Source organism: Diprion similis, chromosome 14 (genome assembly GCF_021155765.1).
Source record: "Diprion similis isolate iyDipSimi1 chromosome 14, iyDipSimi1.1, whole genome shotgun sequence".
Taxonomy (NCBI): Eukaryota; Metazoa; Arthropoda; class Insecta; order Hymenoptera; family Diprionidae; genus Diprion; species Diprion similis.
This window is the reverse complement of record NC_060118.1, coordinates 12,486,097-12,506,374: the sequence shown is the minus strand read 5'-3', so window position 1 is coordinate 12,506,374 and position 20,278 is coordinate 12,486,097. Positions and strand designations below refer to the sequence as shown.

Here is a 20,278-nt window from a genome sequence, read left to right as displayed (position 1 = left end):
ATTTTTTCTACAAAGTATAAACGTTATGTCTTATTTTTTTTTCACTTCCTCTTATTCAAACAACGCGTACCTATTACTGGATTATCGCTATTACATAAACAACTTACATGTGGACTTTTGACGGGGTTGAAAAAAGAAAACCTCTAGAGTATCCTTCTTCTTCTTCTTCTTCTACTTCTTCTTCTTCTTCTATAAGAAGAAAGTATAACTCGGGCATTCCATGGATCACGTGAATGATGGACTGGACTCTTATGGTGCACCTCATGGTGGTATTATAGCCACTCGATGCATAAGGCATGATCGGTACCTTCTCCTCCTCCTCATCCTCATCCTCCTTCTTCTTCTTCTTCTTCTTCTTCTTCTTCTTCTTCTTCTTCTTCTTCTCATAAAATGCCAGAGAGGCATCGCCGCGTATTCGGTGGTCCGGAGGATGGAGAGTGGATATCGACCTATAACGTCTTAATTACCCGAACCTACGGACGCTCTTAAATCCATAACATTTTTCTAACCGGGTATAACACGCATCCCCGCGGCGATTATCCACTCCTTTGGAATCCACGGCTCTCGACGATGGTTCTACTTCACTTCGACATACCCAGACCAGCCATTCTACTACCTTGTACCACGTGTGCTGCACACACGTATTATAACCCTATAACTCTACACGTGGTGCATCGAAACCTCCCGCCGTGAGAAGCACCTTCCTTTATAGTTCACTCTTTTCCTTACTTCCTTCCTTACTTACTTACTTACTGCACCGCCTTTGGTACAGACCAAATTGCTCCGTGATACTCATAACTAACTTTATAAAGTCTTATCCCCACCGTTTAAAGTATTATGTTATTTAAAAAAAAAATGAAAAATTTCACTCCTGTATCTCAAAGAGTTAATGAATTAACCACCCTCACCTTAAATGAATATTAAAGTCTGTTTAAAATTTTTACCATCCTACCTTGCTTTTACTGTGATATAATTTCTACGCCGAGGAAATGCTGATGTTACACCTTAAAACCCAAATGTTTTCCTTTGCTTTTCGAATTAGTTCACAGCTAGTTTTAATTCCCTTCTCGAAACGGCGATTCGAGTTGTTCAAACACCGCGGCCATACCACCAACCATAATGTGTATACCCTGTTCACCGTCCTCCCGCAACAACGATACCAAGGACTTGGACATCGATATAATCCATCCCCTGCAGCACCCCTGCAGTCATTTGAATATATCTACCGACTGACACTGTGTGTGTGTGTCTGTGTGTGTGTGTTTAAGTTGGACCTGCAAGCTGACGGTGTTTTTTACGACGATACCTCGCCCCGAACGGTAATTACGTGAGGTTACATCGGCAATTAACCCAGTTTATAACCCCCCCCCCTCCCCCTTTCCCCCTCCCCCTTCCTTCCTTCTTCGCAAACCTACTCACGTCTCCTCCCCTACCGCCCCTGATTCTCGTGTAGGATTGAAATTCCCCGACTACAGCAGCGGAGGGTGCGCGACAAGGGAAATGCCTGGAAACCCCAACCCTTACACGTCCTGTTATCCAACCTCGGGGGTCAACTTTATGTGACGGTTGAGCGAGGCTCGACTACGCTCTTATCTATTGATTGAGCCTGATTTTCTTTTTTTTAAGATCCTTAACTATCGATCGTCCGATCATCGCCTTTATCGCGGGTATCCGGTTATACGAATTCAAGATGCTGGATCGGACGACCATACACTTTTTGTAGGGGACGGAAAAAAGTTTCAACAAACTATTGCTGGTTAGATTGATTTTTTTTTCTTTCTTCTCTTTTTCATAAAAATTTAACACAATCGTGTGATTTCATGAATGACGGACGTTATTGTTTTTTTAACCCAGTTAATTTTCGCTCTTCGAGCATCGTGAGTCTTGATTTAAATCGGGAACACACACTCATGCTCGCATGTAATATGTATTTATACGTTTACCTGCCTACACTATGACGCTAGAATAAACATAGAATAAGGAAATGGTGTAAGAATAATAATCAGAATAAGTGAATTTAAATGGAATATCTATTACAGCTTAGTTTCAAACGGTTGATGATAACTTTTTCCTCGGCCGATCGCGGCGGTCTTTCCTGGAATCAGTTAAACTCTGAAATAAGCGTGCGTGATGCGTTCAGATTATACAGACGTATATGTACATATATCTATACACATGTATGTATACCAAAGAGTATAAATGTACACTTAATCTTCTCGCAGATAGACGTCCGTACAGCCTGGCGTGTAAAAAAGTCAAGAATTGAGGAAGAACGCTTTCCTTTGACTGTTTAATATCATTTTCCCCGCGCCTCCCAGCAACACTTTATCACTTTATCACTTATGACCGTCCTTACCCCCGTGACCTGTATAGAAGACTGTTTGTAATTTTTGTTTCTTGGAAAAGTGCTTCAATATCAAATTATTATTGTAATTATTGGGAGGGGCGTATTATTGATATATACATATACTATATATTATACTATATAAATTTATATTGTATATACCGTGTGTCCATTAGGAAAGTCCGTATCTTATACGCGTGCGTCAAATCGTTCCAACCTTATTCACCGGCAGTTATCGTCTGATTGAGCAACCGACGCAATACCAATCGCGGCTGTCAGGAAATGTTCCTAGGAGTCCACAGATAACGGTCAAGAAATGTCCCTAGGAGCCCGCAATTAACGGTCAAGAAATGTCCCTAGGAGCCCACAGCTAATGGTCAGTAAATGTCCCTAGGAGCCTATAGCTAACGGTCAGGAAATGTCCCTAGAAGCCCACAGCTAACGGTCAAGAAATGTGCCTAGGAGCCGTTAGCTGTGGGCTCCTAGGGACATTTTCTGACAGTCGCGATTGGTATTGCACCGGCAGCTCAATCAGGCGATAATTGTCGGCCAATGAGATTCGAGTGACCTGACGCACGCGCATATAAGGTGCGCACTTTTCTCATAGACACACGGTATAATATGAGAATTAAAATGACGCGTTGCTCGGTTATAAGTAAATTGAGTCGAACGACACTCACAATCAGTCTCGATTCTATAACCGTCCTGAAACATACGAAATTAGTCTTAGTAGGGCAGACACAACGCGCGTTCTGTTCGATTTTACGTTCTTGGCAGGTATTCTTTGCACATGAAGCATCGTACTAACAATAAGATAGAAGTCGTTCGTCATTGCGTGCGTCTCAGTCATCTCAGATCACGAGGTTGAAGTTATAGTAACGAAACGAAGTTGTCGTCGTAACGAAACATTTGGGGATAAAGTGTTACTATTTTCTTATTTTTACAATGATTTTTTATGAAATAAAAATCAGTCAGGAGCAAAGTTTTTTTTCTCAAAAATTCGAAGTGGGAATTCGATAACTTTTCATTCACCATACATGGAATGTGCATTCCTGGGATTGTGACGAAGCGCAGATTTGTCGAAATCATTGCAACAAATCGAATCGAATCGATCGAATTTTCTTTCTAATCCTAATCCACTCATACGAAAATGGAGAGCGTTAAAAAATCTCCGAGGGTTGGTTGTACGCCTTATCCGATATCTCGGATTATCAGGTTATATAACGTATCACATACACTGTATCTGGTATATTAGAACCGATGATGCAGTTAATCTTCCCGGTGCTCGAAGGAGTTTTATTAAAACGATATCGGTTTCTTTGAGAAGATACCGCGTTACTCACGTCCATCGAACCAACGAACGAACGAACGAACGGAAATTGTATAAGGGGGAGCCGCCTCCCCTTAACCCTCTATAAACCACGCGCGCATCTTGTAATTACAACCTCCCCCCCCCCCCCCCTGTATCTTCTATTACGCCCTCGGCGATCAGATGCAATGTGTCTAATAGAGATGCATCCGTATAAACCTAGGGTATTAATCCTGCGGTCGTTCCGGCGCTTCTCGCCCAGCTGGAGCCTCCCTTTACACTTTTTTCTCAATTACCCGAGCTGTACTACACCTACATATATATATATATATATTAGGGTGGCGCACAAAAACTGACTTTTTTTTTTTTTTTCGAGTCTCGTGTGACAAAATGTTAGTTTTTGATGTTTTAAGAGGCCACTCCAAAGGACAGTTCAAAAAAAAAATTTTGAGAGGTCGCTCAAAATTTTTTAAAACGTCAGAAACCGTCGAAAATCGTTTTTTTTTTTTTCTTTTCTTCTTATTGTTTTCGAGCTTCTTCTGAAAAAAAAAAAAAAATAATCTTGAAAAAAAATTTAAGGCGTGAGTCTCGTTTTACTACGGATGGTTGCCGAAACATTTTTATATTTCACATCGGATTGTTGAGAATTTTTGTCAAATTTTTCACGAGACAGTTTTTTTTCTCTCACTTCTCATTTTGCCGATGTGCAAAAATTTCAAATCTTAACGTGGTTTTGAAAAATGTGAAAAAAAAAAAATTTCAAAAATCCGGTACGAAGTTGACGAAAGATTTCACGCACCTTGTTACAATTTACTCTCCAATCTTTATAGACAATTTAAATTAATCGTGCGAGTTTGAACTACTTGCGGATGACTTTTTAAACCGCTACGATTTATCCCGCTTATATTCTGCAGCCAACTTGCTTTATCCTTCATTTCTCAATGAGTGAGTTACTCGAGCAGCTATTTTTCCTCCGGGTAGTAAGTAACTCGTTTTACTTTGCTCGAACCTCGTCTTGTTCACGCACTTAAATTGACCGACCGCCTAGAGTACTTTGCCTCATAAGGCACCCGCCTCTTCTTCTTCTCCTTCTTCTTCTTCTTCTTCTTCTTCATCATCTTGTTATTCTTATTCTTACTTATAACCCGCGAGAGTTGTTGAGTAAATATTATAACAGTCAATTTTTTTTTCTTGTCTCTCATCCCGAGGCCAAGCATTTTAATATTATATTACACCGCGAATTCCCTCAGGCTACGACGGTGAAACTTTTCACTTGCACTATTCACCGTATAATCACGTCGTATAATAATATAATAACAACAAAAACAACGATAATAATAAAAATAATGATAATAAGTGGGTGAAAAAAATCGTCAACTATTATAACACAATGCGATTCAAAGGGGTTAAAATTATTTTTATATTTTTTACTACGTACACTAGATGAGAAAAGTTTGATGAAAGTTAGTTTGTTTTTTCTCTTCTTATTTGTTTACTTTTATTTTTTATTTTTTTATCTTTATTTTTTGGTATTCTGAAATTCACTCTCCGAATCGATAGTTACTATCGATTATTCATCAGCAGTCGTGGACGCCGGATGCAATTCGTAAAGAAGCTTATGTACTTTATATATATATATATATATATACTTGGATTTATAAGCTGGCGTTGTGTACATACATATTCTCAATGAGCCGTGACAAACTGTGAGAGCTTACCAATTAAACGGATGTTTGAGAATCATGTTACATAGACGACGGAGAAATTTTGTTACGCCAACTTGAATCACGTCGTTAGGGAATGAATATTTACATACAGGTAAATAACACATGAATGCATCGGTGTAAACAGCCGGATAGATTTTCACTTATATTATTGAATAATGCAGCATGACGATGTATGCTTATTATATTACGTCAAGTTATAAAATTTAAATTTTTGGCGTATTCGATAAGGTGAACAGGAAGTAGAAAATTGACGAATTTGGTGAAAATTGGGCATCATTTTTTGGCTCAACGATAATGAATCCAAAATCAGAAGACTTCCAAAATTTGAAATCATCGATCCATTGTGGTGGTTCAAATTAACAAAAAAAAAAAATCGTCATACTTTCGTGTGATATTCTACTCGGTGGGCTTTGAAATCGTTAAACACGAAACTGAATTTGTAGTTGCTTGTTATAATATGTGAATGATGTAAAGAAGAAACTTCTTTTGAGTGCTGCTGCTGCTGCTGGGGGTGAGTCGCTTGTAAAGAATGAGGCTGTAAAATTTTAAACTATGCCAATAAATATCGTTATAGGGTATATTCGTCTCTTGGTTTGCTCCTCTTCCCCCTCCTTTTGCTCCTGCGTTTCTCGGGTGAGGTGCCTGTGACAAACTACCTTGTTCAGCAAAACGGCGCGAGTCGCGCGTGCTATTTTCTCTTGTGATCCGGGAACCGCTGAGAGGAATCTGATCTCGAAATACGAGGGAGGATCCTTTGCGAATACCAATCTATAGAAAAGAGAATCCGTGGCGAAAAATAAAAGTATCTAAAAGAATTTATCAGAGGTGAGAAACTCCCCGTGAATTGGGATACCCGTTTTATATTCGCAGTTTAGTAGGTATATAAGTCTGCAGAATGCCGGGAGGATCGTTTTCTTTTTCTTATTTCGAACGGTTTTATTTATTAACGAGGTTCTGCCGTTGGTGTTCGGAGGTGACAAAGAAAAAAATATTGATAAGCTATTCGATACGAAAAAGAAACTGCAGCCGATACATTTGTGAATGAAATTCTTACAAGAGGATGAAGTTAGTAATGTTACTGTAACGATGCGTGTTTAGGAAATCAATTTAATAAACCATGATGAATGAAATATAATCATATTTTGCAAAATCAATTCCTAGAAAATCATCATCAGGATTTTTTCCATGATCCTCCGTTACGTTAAAGTTACTAACTTCAGTCTCCTCATATATATATTCTTACATCAAAACATATCCGAGGGATCGAGATGAATAGAGAAAATTCTAGGAGACCAATCGATCGTCAATGATCGGACGAATGATTAATAGAGAACCGATTTTTATCGCAAAGATCGATAGTAAATTCCGAACGAAGAATGGTTGACTTTCGATCTTGAAATCATCCACGTAGAAGAAGCAGAAGAAGAAGACGAACAGGAACGCTAGGATCCTGCGATCCGTAAGATTCTTCTGTTTTGGACCACCCACAGTCAATTTAAATTTCACTCTTTAATACCGATCGCGTAAGTTCGTGAGAAGTCATCCGTAATCAATCATCGATGGTAGAATTGGATTGAGGATATTGGTCAGGTCACCCAGAATAAGGTAAGAAATTACATGCAACGATATACGGAATAGTTTTCTCGGTATATACACATATTAATTTACATCGTGTTAATGACAACCAACCACACACACACTTCGATTCATCTATGGACTGTCAATGGTTGAACAGACAGAGAGAGAGGAAACGAGGGCGCGTGGCTCAATTTGACATGGTGCTACCATAAGATATTCACCATTGCTAATGACGAAGAAGAGCTCGAAATCATAAATATTCGTCGAGAACGTTTCCATATTTTGTTTGTTCAAAAGGCCCAGTCTCACTATGTCTTTCTCTATATTTTTTCTTTCCGTTTTCTAAGCATTTGTACATCTGTTCTTTCGCCACTTGAATTTATTGAATCGTGGGATCCCTTCTCTCTCTCCGTCTTTTTCTGTATTTAGAAACATCGTGTCGCGTCACCTGTTCAATATTATACACATGTTTACTGTGACATGCAGGACAGTATAGTCGCACCTTTTCTATCCACAGCCGCGAAATGGAATAGAAAGAGGGATAGAATTTAAAAAACAAAAACACAGAACACAAAAAAAAATGTGACACGAGGAAGTCGTTTACCTGGCGATGCCTCATTCCCCTCGTTCATTCATTCATTCATTCATTCATTCAATCATTCGTTTATTCATTCGTTTCCACTTGATTAATCCTGTTCCTAGTTCAGCATTTAGTCATAATAAACATCGTATTAATTGGACGTATACGATAAAACGAAATAATTATATTTTTTACGTTTTTTCATTGCAATTTTTGTTCGCCATAGGATTTTGCAGCCCTTGCAATTTACCCCGGTTTTAGCAACGACTGACTAGCTCTTCATGTCGCGGGGAGGTAATTCCTATGCAAATTGGGTCTCTGCCCAGGCTGTAGTAGACCCAAAGCGTCAGCAGGCAAGATAATGCATACGGACAGAAATACTGCTATCTGATTTCAATTTCATCGGTAATTACACCCCTCGGCAAAGTTTCTTCAATTATAGTAATCGACGATTCGTATGATAGTCCGGCGGTACCAGAGCGTTTCAATGATCATCCTCGGCCTGATATTCTCTCCCCGGGACATGCAGATGGGGTGGGGGGAGCGAGGAAAAGCAGGTTGTTGGTACCTACCTTCCACCTTATACAAACCTGTAATGAGTCGGGCAGCCACGCTTGCGCTTTTGCTATGCTGCTGTTTGTGCAATTTGTCGGTAACGAGATCACGATTATCGTAAATGTCCTCGCATTAGCACACCATCGATCTATACTCTCGCATTTTCTTAAACCGGAATACCACTGGAATTTCTACAGCATCCAACTTGATCTGCAGTTCGTATTAAACTCTTGAAACCCTTCAGTCCATATTTCTTCAAGCCCTTTTTTCCACACTGTTTTCACTGAACTGATCCATACGTCTATATACGTCAAAATACACATTTTGAGCCCAGTTCCATGAGATTTCGGTGTTCGTCGTAATCGAAAACTAGATCAGCTACCATTTCGTCAATTCACCATCAAATCTCATGGGACTGGGCTCAAAATGTGTATTTTATCACCGCCGAGTGGCATCATACCGGATAGTTCGATCCATTCCGTGCAACTGTGAAAATTTGGTCAATTTCTGTGGGTGGTAACCAATCTGTAAAATTTTTTTCCAACTTTTAAAAAAGTAAAAAGTCGCTCCACTTTTTGCCAAAATAAGGCATCAACTGCCCAAGTTTCACTCCGATCGCTTGAGCGGTATAGGAGTTTTGCATCCCCGCGTTTTCGAGGTGCACAACACTTCTTTATAAGCACTTTAAATCCTGCAAAGTTTCTGCGACACGAGGGCTTGTTAGGGTTTTTTGCTCGTCACAATTCCCAGTATTTTGATTGATTTGCATAGTTTAGTCAACCAATCAGAATGCTTGGATGGTGTGAAGTGTGCAAAGTGAAGAATGATTTTGACGAAGTTGAGGATTTCAGTTACATAAATGCGACGTGGTGGTGAACGAAAACAGCGATGAATAGTTGTACCTAACGCAACAACGTACCTGTAACAGAAAGGAACACAAAGCCTCGGAAATAACCTGCCGTTACGATCACACTGCGGTAAGTCGTGATGCGTTATATGGTCGAAGACGTAGGGATGCTCGTGTGCCGGGAGAAAAGAGGTCTCGCACGTGTGTGCGTAGGCAGCCGTCACACCCATGACCATGAGATAACATAGAAAGAATCTTTCGCACGTCTCTCGCCTTGGCAAACGTGTCTAAGGTGCCAACTAAAACACTTGATGCAGCGCTGCAGGTGAACCGTTGGAGACTATCTGATCGAACGCGGGTGGAATGTTTAATCGAAGCCTCGTCGCTTATTCCTGCTCGGGATCGAATTGGTGCGAATTGGCATTAAAAAAAAAGGAACTAACCAAAAAAGGTTAGATAAAAATTTGAATTAACCAAAGCAAAAAAATCGCAAAAATGGCTACTTCTTTCCGGGGATGCAGAATTTCTACTTCAGACGTACGTTATTATCCGCAACAACGTCAGCCACGCTCCAAGAGCATCTCTTTCGTCTCTCCAACCATCCTGGCTCTTCTTTCGAATCTTCAACCGCGTGTTAGTCGCAGTCCAGCAGGTCATAATGTTTCGGGGTGCGCCTTAACTGCGCAATGCTTGTGTTAACGCTTGCGAGGATCGGACCACCCAGAATTTCGCCGAGTTAGACAGCCGCGCTTGTTCTTCTCGATCGGGGTCTCGTATCTTGGGGTATAAAGCAGCAGCAGCCGTGAGCAGGGTAACGCCTTGTTGTTAGCAAAATTTGCACGCGATGATCGGCTGCTTCTTCTCCTGCCCTTTTCTCTTCTCTCTCAGGCTTTCATCGGCTCACTGACAATGAAACCGTGAAAACTCACTCACGCTCCATGCTCGATGACTTCCATTATTCTCTCGTCGTTGCCTGTCGTTGCCTTTTCACATCTCTCCGAGGAAAATAAGACCCCATCGAAGCGAAGAGAGCGCGAAATAAGAGGATCCCGATTGTCGGGCCCTCCGGAAGCACTTCTTCTCGGGACTTCCACCTGACCGCATTCACGCATACATATGCATACATCCTCGAATCCACTGGGAAAGCCGAATTTACGACCGAGTGACGTTCGCACTGGTCCGCAGGGGTCGTCGACCCTCGGGATCCTCGAGCTTCCAGACTCCGGATCCCGGCGTTTAGACGCGATTTATTATCGGCCTTGCGGCCACGCGGACGCGTTTTCACACCACCCAAGGACCACAAACCATTATTCTACGTCGTTTTGTCCCGACGGTTTGAGCTAGATGCTTTTAGAGACGGTTAATGCTGCTCTACCTACCTATTCTGGTCCAGTACTAACTCCGTGCTCATCCCTTCTTCAAGAGCGAAAAATAAAATATAAGGATAACGAAGCGGAGGATGAGAGGGGAAACTGGTTCGCTCTCTATACAGATAATCAGCTCGCCTCTCCTTCTCTGTTGATTTTCTGTAAGAGCTGCAAAGTCCTTCGGCATAAATTAACGCCCGCCGATCTTTCTCGACTCTTCTTCTTCTTCTTCTTCTTCTTCTTCTTCTTCTTCTTCGAGGTGCCGCCGCCGACGCGACGCCGTATACATTATATATATACCCACCCTCCTCGTCTTATACCGTTCAAATTATTTTCACTTTTAAATTCTTTCCACAGTTTATTACAAATTTTACGATTTCACTTCAGAACTGTATGTAAAAAGTCTTCCTTTTTTTTTTTTAGAATCTTGTCCGACTATCCTTGAATATCAACTTTGTGCAACAGTTCCTGACGATGACTTTTACGTCAGTCTCATTAATGTTCTACATCTTTTGCGATAATCACTTTGTAACTAAACTTGGCAAACAAACATCTGAAACCCCAGACATGGAATATGTATGTACTACTGGTCTGCATTGGTGTCGACGATATCTCGTCGCGGTTCTACGGTTTTGCGTAGCTTGTAACTACGGTGCTGATCTCCTTGTAGAAAAGCAAACCGGAGCGAATAAATCCACGGGAGAAGTGTAAATTCTGGAACACCTTGGTCTCTCCGTGTACCTATCATTCGTCGGCGAAACACCGGCCCGATCGAATTGTAACCACCTCGTCCTCAGCGCAGATGACATTGCTCTCTCGGGTTTCACCCATAAAAATACGCCAACACCAGTTCCCCTATTTTCCCTGATTCCTTTTTCAACCTTGCCATTATGCGGCCGTAAATCTGAGCTTTATCGCCATCCCGTAGGGTTTATATTGCGTTATAAGCTGCTTCGGATGGACCTGCATCCTCTCTAATTGCCGCGACTTAAAGTTAAAACTCTGCTACCGGTCTAGCAATGAAAGAGTAATCAACAGATGCTAATCTGCTACTTCTTAGTCACCTTCCTTTATTATACCTACACGTATGTTAAAAAAAAAATTCTCTTTCAGAGGGACGATGATCTGCACAAGGCGGTCAGACTCACCACCAGAGAACGAAGATTCATCAAATTCGCCTCCGTTGAGTACGACGGCCAGCTATACATGACGCCGCAAGATTTCCTCGACAGTGTCGTCGAGTCTGTACCGAGACGTGAGTATGATGACTAATTTATTTAGATTTTTTATTTGGTCATGGAAAAAAGTGAAAGTATCAGTTTTCTGTTATAGAGATTAGAATTGTTTTTTTTATGTTGCTCGTTTCCAAAAATTTTTGGCCACCCTGAGTCAGTCTTTAACTTTAATTCAAAAAATTTTCCAACTTTCTTCTCGGGTTTAAAATAATGAAAGGAGAATCCAAGAGGAAACGTTACTGCAGCTTGAAAATTTAATAGTATACTCGATTGAAAATATTGATTTTGCATAGAATCATTTGCACGGCGTTCGAGTCTTGCTCTTATTTTTTCATCTTGCAGTTGTCATGCTTTCGTTTAGACTTCCAGCCGTGGGTATAAGGTATTGAAAGTCAATGTCGTGTGGGCGCAGTACCGCCATCGCAATCACTTTATTATCTTAGCAAATACTGTAAGCTGTATACGTCATCTCGAGGAGGCAACGTCTCACCTCAATGCCCTCATCCTGTTTTCCATCTTCCAGCTAGACTCAAAAGACGGATTTTATCGGACAACGAGATCGAGGCTATGAAAAATGCTACACCGAGTCTCAGGCAGGGCAGTCCACAAATGTTCCGAACACTGCGGGACAAAGGTCAGTCCATCGTTCCATTCCTTTTATCAATTTTTTATAATCCACATCGTCGAATTATCCTCCATATCGATTGAAGGATTTTTTAACACGATTTAATTACATGCAAATGATAATCTCAAAATTGTTTCACGTTTTTTTTCTAACATTTTAAGCAGTAAGAAACTTGACCTGAACTTTTTCCAAATTTTGTTTTGTTTTGGGAACAGTTTATTTTTTTTATAAACATTTGAAGTCGATTGCGAATGCCCATTTTTTAAAGTCTGGAAAAATTCTCACAAACTCAGCGAATGACACAAAACATCCCCCGTTGAGGAAAACGTGGGCCGAATGTTTTTTTTTCTATTTTTTTTTATCACCCAATTCGGAATTTTGAAATTTTTAAACTAAAAATTATCTTTACTGACTAGAGTGGTGCATCATCGAATTGGTGAAACCGAACACTTGCGAGTAAATTGACCCTTATTTTACGGTTACGATTTGATCCTGTGTTAATTTTGGGTTTAAAAATTTCAAAATATCGAATTAGGTGATGAAAAAAAAAATTCTGCCCACGTTTCCCTTAACGGGGGATGTTTTGTGTCATTCACTTGATTTTTGAGAATTTTTTTAGATTTTAAAAAATGGGCTTTCGCAATCGACTTGAAATATTTATAAAAAATTTGAAAAAAAATTCAGGTCGCGTTTTTTACCGAGTAGAATGTTGGAAAAAAACATGAAATTATTTTGAGATAGCCGGGGTTGAGTTGGCGTGGAATACCCAAAATATATCTTACGTGTTTGGTACTGTAAGAAATATCTGACGTGAAGAAATCGGAGGAGCAGATGAAAAGAAGATTTCGTTACGCTTCGTCACGGTATTTATTCACGGATGTTTATTATATATATATATACATACATATATGTTCCCTTCGTTCAATCGTAAAGCTGTGCGCACTCGTCCAGTTTTCATATTTATGTATCAACTTAATTTTCGCTGCCTTAAAGGCAGCCGGTTTAATATCTTATAATTTCAGCTGCTAATTGTAAGCAAGGATATCAAGAGTTTTATACCAGCTTTAAATTTTCTCACATGTATACATTAGAACGACGTAAAATTGCGGTGTAACCTTTATATTTCACACTTTCTTGCTATAGTAGAGGGATAGATTTTTCTATCTAAAATTTATTTAAAGATCTGAATATATTCTAAAAAACTTACTTATTAAGCGAGACGTGCTGACGGAGTGGATAAAACATAACAAGTTTGCTCGCTTTTATCTGCACATTTTTCAAAGTGTCTGTTTTTATTTATTTATTTTTTTTTTTTTTTCTAACTTCTCTCTCCTCTCTATTTCTATTTATTTTTTATTTTTTTTTCTATTTCTTATATCTTCTTCCTCCCTTGCATTCTTCAAGGGGATACGCAACAGACTTTTGTAATAAACGAGACGTTTCACCCGAACACGCACTGGGCGGGAAACTGATCGATCTCTCTTTGAAATCCCGTAAGTGTTTTTGAGGATCGAGATGCTTGTTCCCTCTCCGGCCTTCGGACCCCGGAGTCTGGCGGTCCATCGGCTCGGGTCGCCCGGAGCCCCGGAGACGCTGGCTTTTTAATGGCACCTCATTTTTCGGCATCGATTAGTCGGTTAGTTACCCTCGTTTAACGAGCACCACGTGTAATTCGACGCGACGGCGGAGGTCCCAATGAAATATGCCCCCATCTAAGACTTATTATATGCCTAAAAAGGAGGAGACCTGACCATTGAAAACTGCCCCTCTGCCTTGTCGTTATTATAAATTATTCATATACACACAAGTCGCGATGCTGTGCAGAAACAATCGTCTATACGTATTATGAAAATATGTTTCGTATATAATTCGCAAACGAAACACGATTAGTGTTGGTAACGATTTAAGAAAAACACATTTTTTTTTTTTTTACTTTTAAAGTAAATAAAATAAAATTTACGTCTTTGAACAGTAGAAAAAGACAAAATGTAAGGAAAAAAGGGAAGAAAAATATCTTTTCCCCGACTCTGTTTGTTCCAGGCATCCTCTCTTATACCGAGTACCTTTTCCTACTGTCAATTCTGACCAGTGAGTATTGCCCAGCTTCTTCACTTACGATATATGTATACACTTATACTTATACACTAGGGTGGGGCAAAAAAACAGGCTATTTTTTTGAGTCTCGTGTGACAAAATGTTAGTTTTTGATGTTTTAAGAGCCCACTCCAAAGGACAGCTCAAAAAAAAAAATTTTAAGAGGTCGCTCCAAATTTTTTAAAATGTCAAAAATCGTCAAAAAATTATATTAAAAAAATTATATTTCAGTATTTTGTTTGATTTTTAATTCATGTCGTGGTGTATTGTTATCGATTCTTTGTTACTAAATTAAAGAAAAAAAATGTATGAAATTTTAATATAAATATTAAAAGGTCGCTCGAAAAGATCTAAAGAAATGCACCAAAAAATTGAAAAAAAATTATGAGCGACCTTTCAAAATTCAAATTTTGAACTGAAACTTTCGGAAACTTATTCTTTTCTCGTCTATAAAATTATACCGTAACGAGAAAAAAAAATTACAAAAAAGAAAATCGATTTTTGACGATTTCTGACGTTTTAAAAAATGTGGAGCGACCTCTTGAAATTTTTTTTTTTTTTTTTGAACTGTCCTTTGGAGTGGGCTCTTAAAACATCACCAATTAACATTTTGTCACACGAGACTCGAAAAAAAAAAAAAAAAAATAGTCGGTTTTTTGCGCCACCCTATTATACACTTATACGATTATTATTATTATTTTGTTTGATATAGTAATTAGTATAGTAAATATTGGGGAAAACACTTTCTCCTCGTACCATCCTTCATACCTTGGCATATTTGATAATCTGCATGCGGTAAATATACATACCGGGTGTCTCAGACCACCCGTTCATCCCTTCTAAAATCTGGAAAACTGATTTTTTTCGAAAATTTCAAGACCCAATATGACTATATCGAGCCTTGATATGCGTTTTTTATTTTACTTAATATACATATATTTGGGGTGGTCCATGGGTGGTATGGGACACCCGGTATATATTAATAGCGGAACGCTTTTGAAATCCAAATTTCTCGAGATTCTTGTAAATGTTATTTTTATTTTTATAAATAGGTAAACTCGACTTTTTTCATTTCGATATCTTATAACTGCAAAATTCTCTCTCTTTCGTTTCTCTCCTCCATACGTATGTACCTATGCATGTATACATATATATGTATATCCGACTGTCTCTTTTTGGCGCGCGATTCGACCGAGAATTTACGAGCGTCGATGAGAGCGTCTCGAGTGTTTGTCCGTTTTTCTTTTTTTTATGTTTTTGTTTTTGTTCTTCCCTGTTGCGGTAGATTTTGTACGAGACTTGAGACGAGTGTTTTTCTGTCGAGCCATTCTGAGATTCTTGGGATAGAGATGCAGCGGCATCTTTTATACCCGTACGAAATAACCGCAGGCGTGTTAAAATTGTATAAAATTTTTCTATTCTATACAAATTAATCATCGGTTTAAAATTCAATTTTGACAAAAATTTTCAATCTACTCCGAGGGTTCAATTGGACACTGTAATTTTCTCGTAGAACCACAGACCGGCTTTCGGATAGCTTTCAACATGTTTGACATCGACGGCAACGAACGAGTGGATAAAACGGAATTTCTCGTGGTGAGTAATTCGCTCAACGTTGTTTTAATGCCTATAGGTATAGCTGGTCATTCAATCGGTATTTTCACACCTAAAGATTATATATTTTTCTTCCTGACAATTAATATTGTATCTATATTTTATCGAAAATATTTATTTGAACGTTTGCAGAACTTTTTTTTTTTTTTTTTTTTTTTATTCGCGATTCACTTGAGTGATCGAAAAAAACAATTTTATTACACTTGTGCAAATTTATACGAATCAGACCCACTGCGTAATAAAAGTAGGTATATAGCGGGCGTGGAAATTTTTCAATCATCTTTTAGGATGCCTATTCAGTAAAATTTAAACGCTCATCAAACGATTTATTGATCTTATCTTGCGTGTTATGTGCATTGAACTATTTTTTTTTTTTTTTTAGTTTTTCTTCCTTTTTTTATTCACTGTTATTATATATGATTTCGATTTTCTTTCTTTTTCAATTCTAATCAATTTCGATCTTTAATCATCAAAACACGAGGAACGCACGTATGACAATAAAACTAAATGAATTAATAAATAATATAATACTCTGCGAAAGATTGAGAGTTTTGTTTTTTCTCGCATAATTGAATAGAAAAAAAAAAAAACAAACATACGCATTCCGCAATTAAACTTCCTGCAGATTCGACGACTCCTGGGCGGTAGTCTTAAGGAACGGGATCTCGACGAAGCCACGTCACGAGCCGTGAGTTTTAACGAACCGAGAATCGAAAAAATTGCCATAAATCTGGTTCATTTTTATATTTTGTTTTATGTTTTTTTTTCTTTTACTACTGCTTTTTTTTTTTCAAGCATCGTTTAATGTTCGAGGAACGTGAATATTTAACTTTATTTTTAGATCGCTGATCCGTTTATGCTGCAGTCTTGCTTTCCATGCTTGCGTGAAAATTATAACAAATCACATTCGCGCGTTCAGAATTGTCAAGGCAGACAATTTACATGATATTGTAATAATCAATTCGCTGCAGCTCACGTATTCGTATTGCAACATTTATAATTGTAAACCGTTTACGCTATGATTGTTCACTAACAATTATTTTTTTTCTTCTTCATCTTTCCTCATTCTAGCATTTTCTGTTATGTATACATACTTTGTTTCTGTTTTTTATTTGCTTGTAATTCTTTCAATCCCTTCCACACACACACACACACACACACACACAAACAGAACAATTTCCCACCACTCGTTCAGGAGTCAAAATTAAGTTAGTTTTTTCTCCTCTTCCTCAACATTCCTTTCGCAATTAAATTTGATCATCGCTTGATTTTTTCCCCCTTTACCAATCCATGTAGTAGGTAGCGCAGTATTTTATTTTATACCCTGCATTATCGATAGTTGAATTTTCATTTATTTGGTTTGCATTGGTTTTGAGACTTCACTTACTTTGATCTTTTTTTTCTCTTGTTTGTTTGATTTTCCATTTTCTTTTCGTTTTGTTTTTCAAGCCAGAACTACCGCTATCGATCTTTGGCACAAAGATCGAAGATACCGACGCGTCGTCGGCGCGCGGGTTTTCCGCTCGCCTTTTTGAAATCTAACCGCAATTCGCTTTAGGTTGGTTTAATATTTTTTTCTTCAATCTTGAAAGAGAAGATATAAATTTCGAAAAAAAAAAAAAAAAAGAAAATAAATAAACAAAAAAATTAATAAACTAATTACTCGTTTTGAATTTTATTTTATACCCCCGTTAGTTACGTACGCTCGTTGCTCCGAGCGAGGAGGCTCTGCGTGCTAAGGCAAAACTCCGGGACGCCGATATCGAGAAGAATAATGAAATCGTCTCAAATTCCTACGTAAGTCTTGTCACGTAGGTAAAGAGAAAATCGACCGTTAATGCTGCGTGCGTTCACCGAGTATCTTATAATTTAAATAACAACTCATCTGTTTGTTTTTAATTACAGTTTAACGACTGTACGATGTTTTCATTTTCATTTTCATTTCTTTTCTTTTATCTCTTTTTTTTCATCCCCCCACGTCCCCCAAATTTATCTCGACGATACGTCGTCTCAGGTATTGTTGCTAACTTTATATTTCAGAGATCTACTCAATAATGCACACCGTGTTTGTTTGGTGCTGGATGCCGCTCGAAAAATTTCTCACAAACATCATCGCAGTGTCTATAAATATGAAAATCTATAATAATATATCCATATGCAGATGTAACTCGTTAATCGATATGATTGTGGCGATTTGTGACGTGATAACCAATTGCTATGGCGAGATTATTTTCATCAATCTCATCGATTTTACACCATCTAATTATCATTTCTGTTTTCTTACGCACAGATGGAGAAGATCTTCAGTCACGCCTGGCGTGGTAGACACGGTGGAAATTCGGAGATTAATTCATTGCCGGAGGTTGGAAGATCATCCGATATCGCTGTACCAGGAAAATTTGACGATGATCAGGTGCGCAGTTATTTATCGCTGGGGAAGAGTACGATTTTCCTGTTTTACCAAATTTATTTACTCCTTTTTACCATCCACTAAAGGGACTCCAACGCCGTCACGCGGTCGACACGACATTGACGACCCATTTCTTCGGGAAAACCGGCAAGGACGAACTGAAGTACGACGGCTTTCGTCGATTCATGGAAAACCTGCAGCGTGAGGTGCTCGAGCTGGAGTTTCACGAGTTCAGCAAGGGGCACGACACCATATCCGAAATGGACTTCGCCAAAATACTGCTTAGATACACCTACCTCGATACGGACGAGTAAATACGAAATATATCCGCCGATTTTCTTTCCACACGGCGAAATGGTTCTCGGTTTAATCTCTTAATCTCCTCGCCTTGTTTTCAGGTACGACAAGTACTTGGATCGGCTTCTGGATCGCAGCAGCCACGAAGTTGGCATCAGCTTCGAAGAGTTTCGCGTATTCTACCAGTTTCTCAACAATCTCGAAGACTTCACGATCGCTATGAGAATGTACACTCTGGCCGATCATCCGATCTCCAAAGGTAAATCGAGTAAATCACGTTCAACGTTATAAACGAAATAATATATTCTTATGCTATTTTGTCTGTTGCTTACAGATGAATTTCATCGCGCCGTGAAGATCTGCACTGGGACGAGCCTAACCACCCACATAGTGGACACAGTTTTTGCGATATTCGACGTAGACGGGGACGGCCAGCTGTCGTATAAAGAATTCATTGCCATAATGAAGGACAGGCTTCACAGAGGATCTAAAGTACGGTGACATGCCTCATATGAAAACAGATCGCTGTTAACGGGAAATTTTCGTCGCCTAAACTACGAGCTTTTTTTGTAATGATTTTTTCTCTTTTTTACAGTCACAAACACGAAGCGAGGGCTGGGAGGCGTTCAAGTTCTGTTTGAAGCAAGAAATGAAGGCACCGTGAATTAACAACGGAAAACTATGTTAATCTGTGATTATTGTCAGCAGAAAATACCTTCGTCACTGTAATATTATTCAATTAGTGCCATTCATTTATTTATTTAATTTATTTTCATTTTTATGTATGTATGTATGTATGTAAATCAATTGATAAACCGTTAAATATGTCTGTGCAAGTTTACTTGAGTTTTCATAATAAGGAGAAGCCCGGAATGTACGTCCCAAACAGATTCCTCATAGTGTTACAAGAAGTGGTATTGTGCGGCAGTACAAGGGGCATGTCAAGACCCTATTATATTATATTATATATATGATGACATGGTACCCCGGCAAAAAAGTGTTTGCACACCGAGAAATTGAGAGATTTTATTTCTTAAGTACGTTGCTACCGTCTGGACTCAAGACAGCGTTGTTGATATCGTTTATCGTCTAACCGGATTGTATTTCAGAGTCCCAGTTGAAAATCAAAGTAAGTTCGAAGAGAGCTCACGACTTCGAATTGTAAAGAAATTTTAGACACGTTCTATGTGTACCTTAAGGGCAAATTACTGTAAAAAGCGTCGTTTCGTTCGGATCTGATTCAAGACAAATTCTTCTGTACAAAAACGCAACAGAAACGGAGGGCTAGCTCCTTGAGGTTTTTTCGTTCGAACGTTTGAGAATTCCGCATAATGCTGAATGAATTTATTCGGATGCCGTATCGATACGACTATGGGTCCAATTACTCTCAGAAGGGTCCTGCCAGTCATTTGTGAAACAAAAATTTTTTTGAGCAAATAAAAGAGCAAGGCAAACCCCTTTGGATTTTTAGCAGGAATTTCGGCGACTTTGAACAGTGCTGCAATAAATTCTTTAGAGCACTATTCCGACGTAATTTTGCAAGAGAAATCGATTAAGCGCAGTCCCAATGGGCTGCGACCAACGGATCAAAAGTTACGGCCGAAAAACTGACGATTTTTGTCGCCATTTCTCTGCTGTTGTTCCTACGCTCTTTTTGATGTGTTTTCTGAGTTCCTGGGGGTCCATTTGGTCTAGA

General features: G+C 39.0%; 1 protein-coding gene across 1 annotated transcript in view; it reads left to right on the top strand.

Annotated features, from left to right (window-relative positions):
- Nucleotides 1-19,365, top strand: part of LOC124414730 (calcium uptake protein 2, mitochondrial-like) — a 38,365-nt gene extending 19,000 nt beyond the window's left edge. Inside the window, exons 2-12 of the mRNA XM_046895768.1 lie at nt 11,421-11,562; nt 12,066-12,176; nt 14,208-14,255; nt 15,775-15,857; nt 16,501-16,563; nt 17,571-17,672; nt 18,166-18,288; nt 18,372-18,595; nt 18,684-18,841; nt 18,917-19,074; nt 19,178-19,365. Coding sequence (XP_046751724.1) covers nt 11,421-11,562; nt 12,066-12,176; nt 14,208-14,255; nt 15,775-15,857; nt 16,501-16,563; nt 17,571-17,672; nt 18,166-18,288; nt 18,372-18,595; nt 18,684-18,841; nt 18,917-19,074; nt 19,178-19,246 — 1,281 coding nt within the window. The 3' untranslated portion in view covers nt 19,247-19,365. The remainder of the gene's footprint in view (nt 1-11,420; nt 11,563-12,065; nt 12,177-14,207; nt 14,256-15,774; nt 15,858-16,500; nt 16,564-17,570; nt 17,673-18,165; nt 18,289-18,371; nt 18,596-18,683; nt 18,842-18,916; nt 19,075-19,177) is intronic.
- Nucleotides 19,366-20,278: the final 913 nt, after the last annotated feature.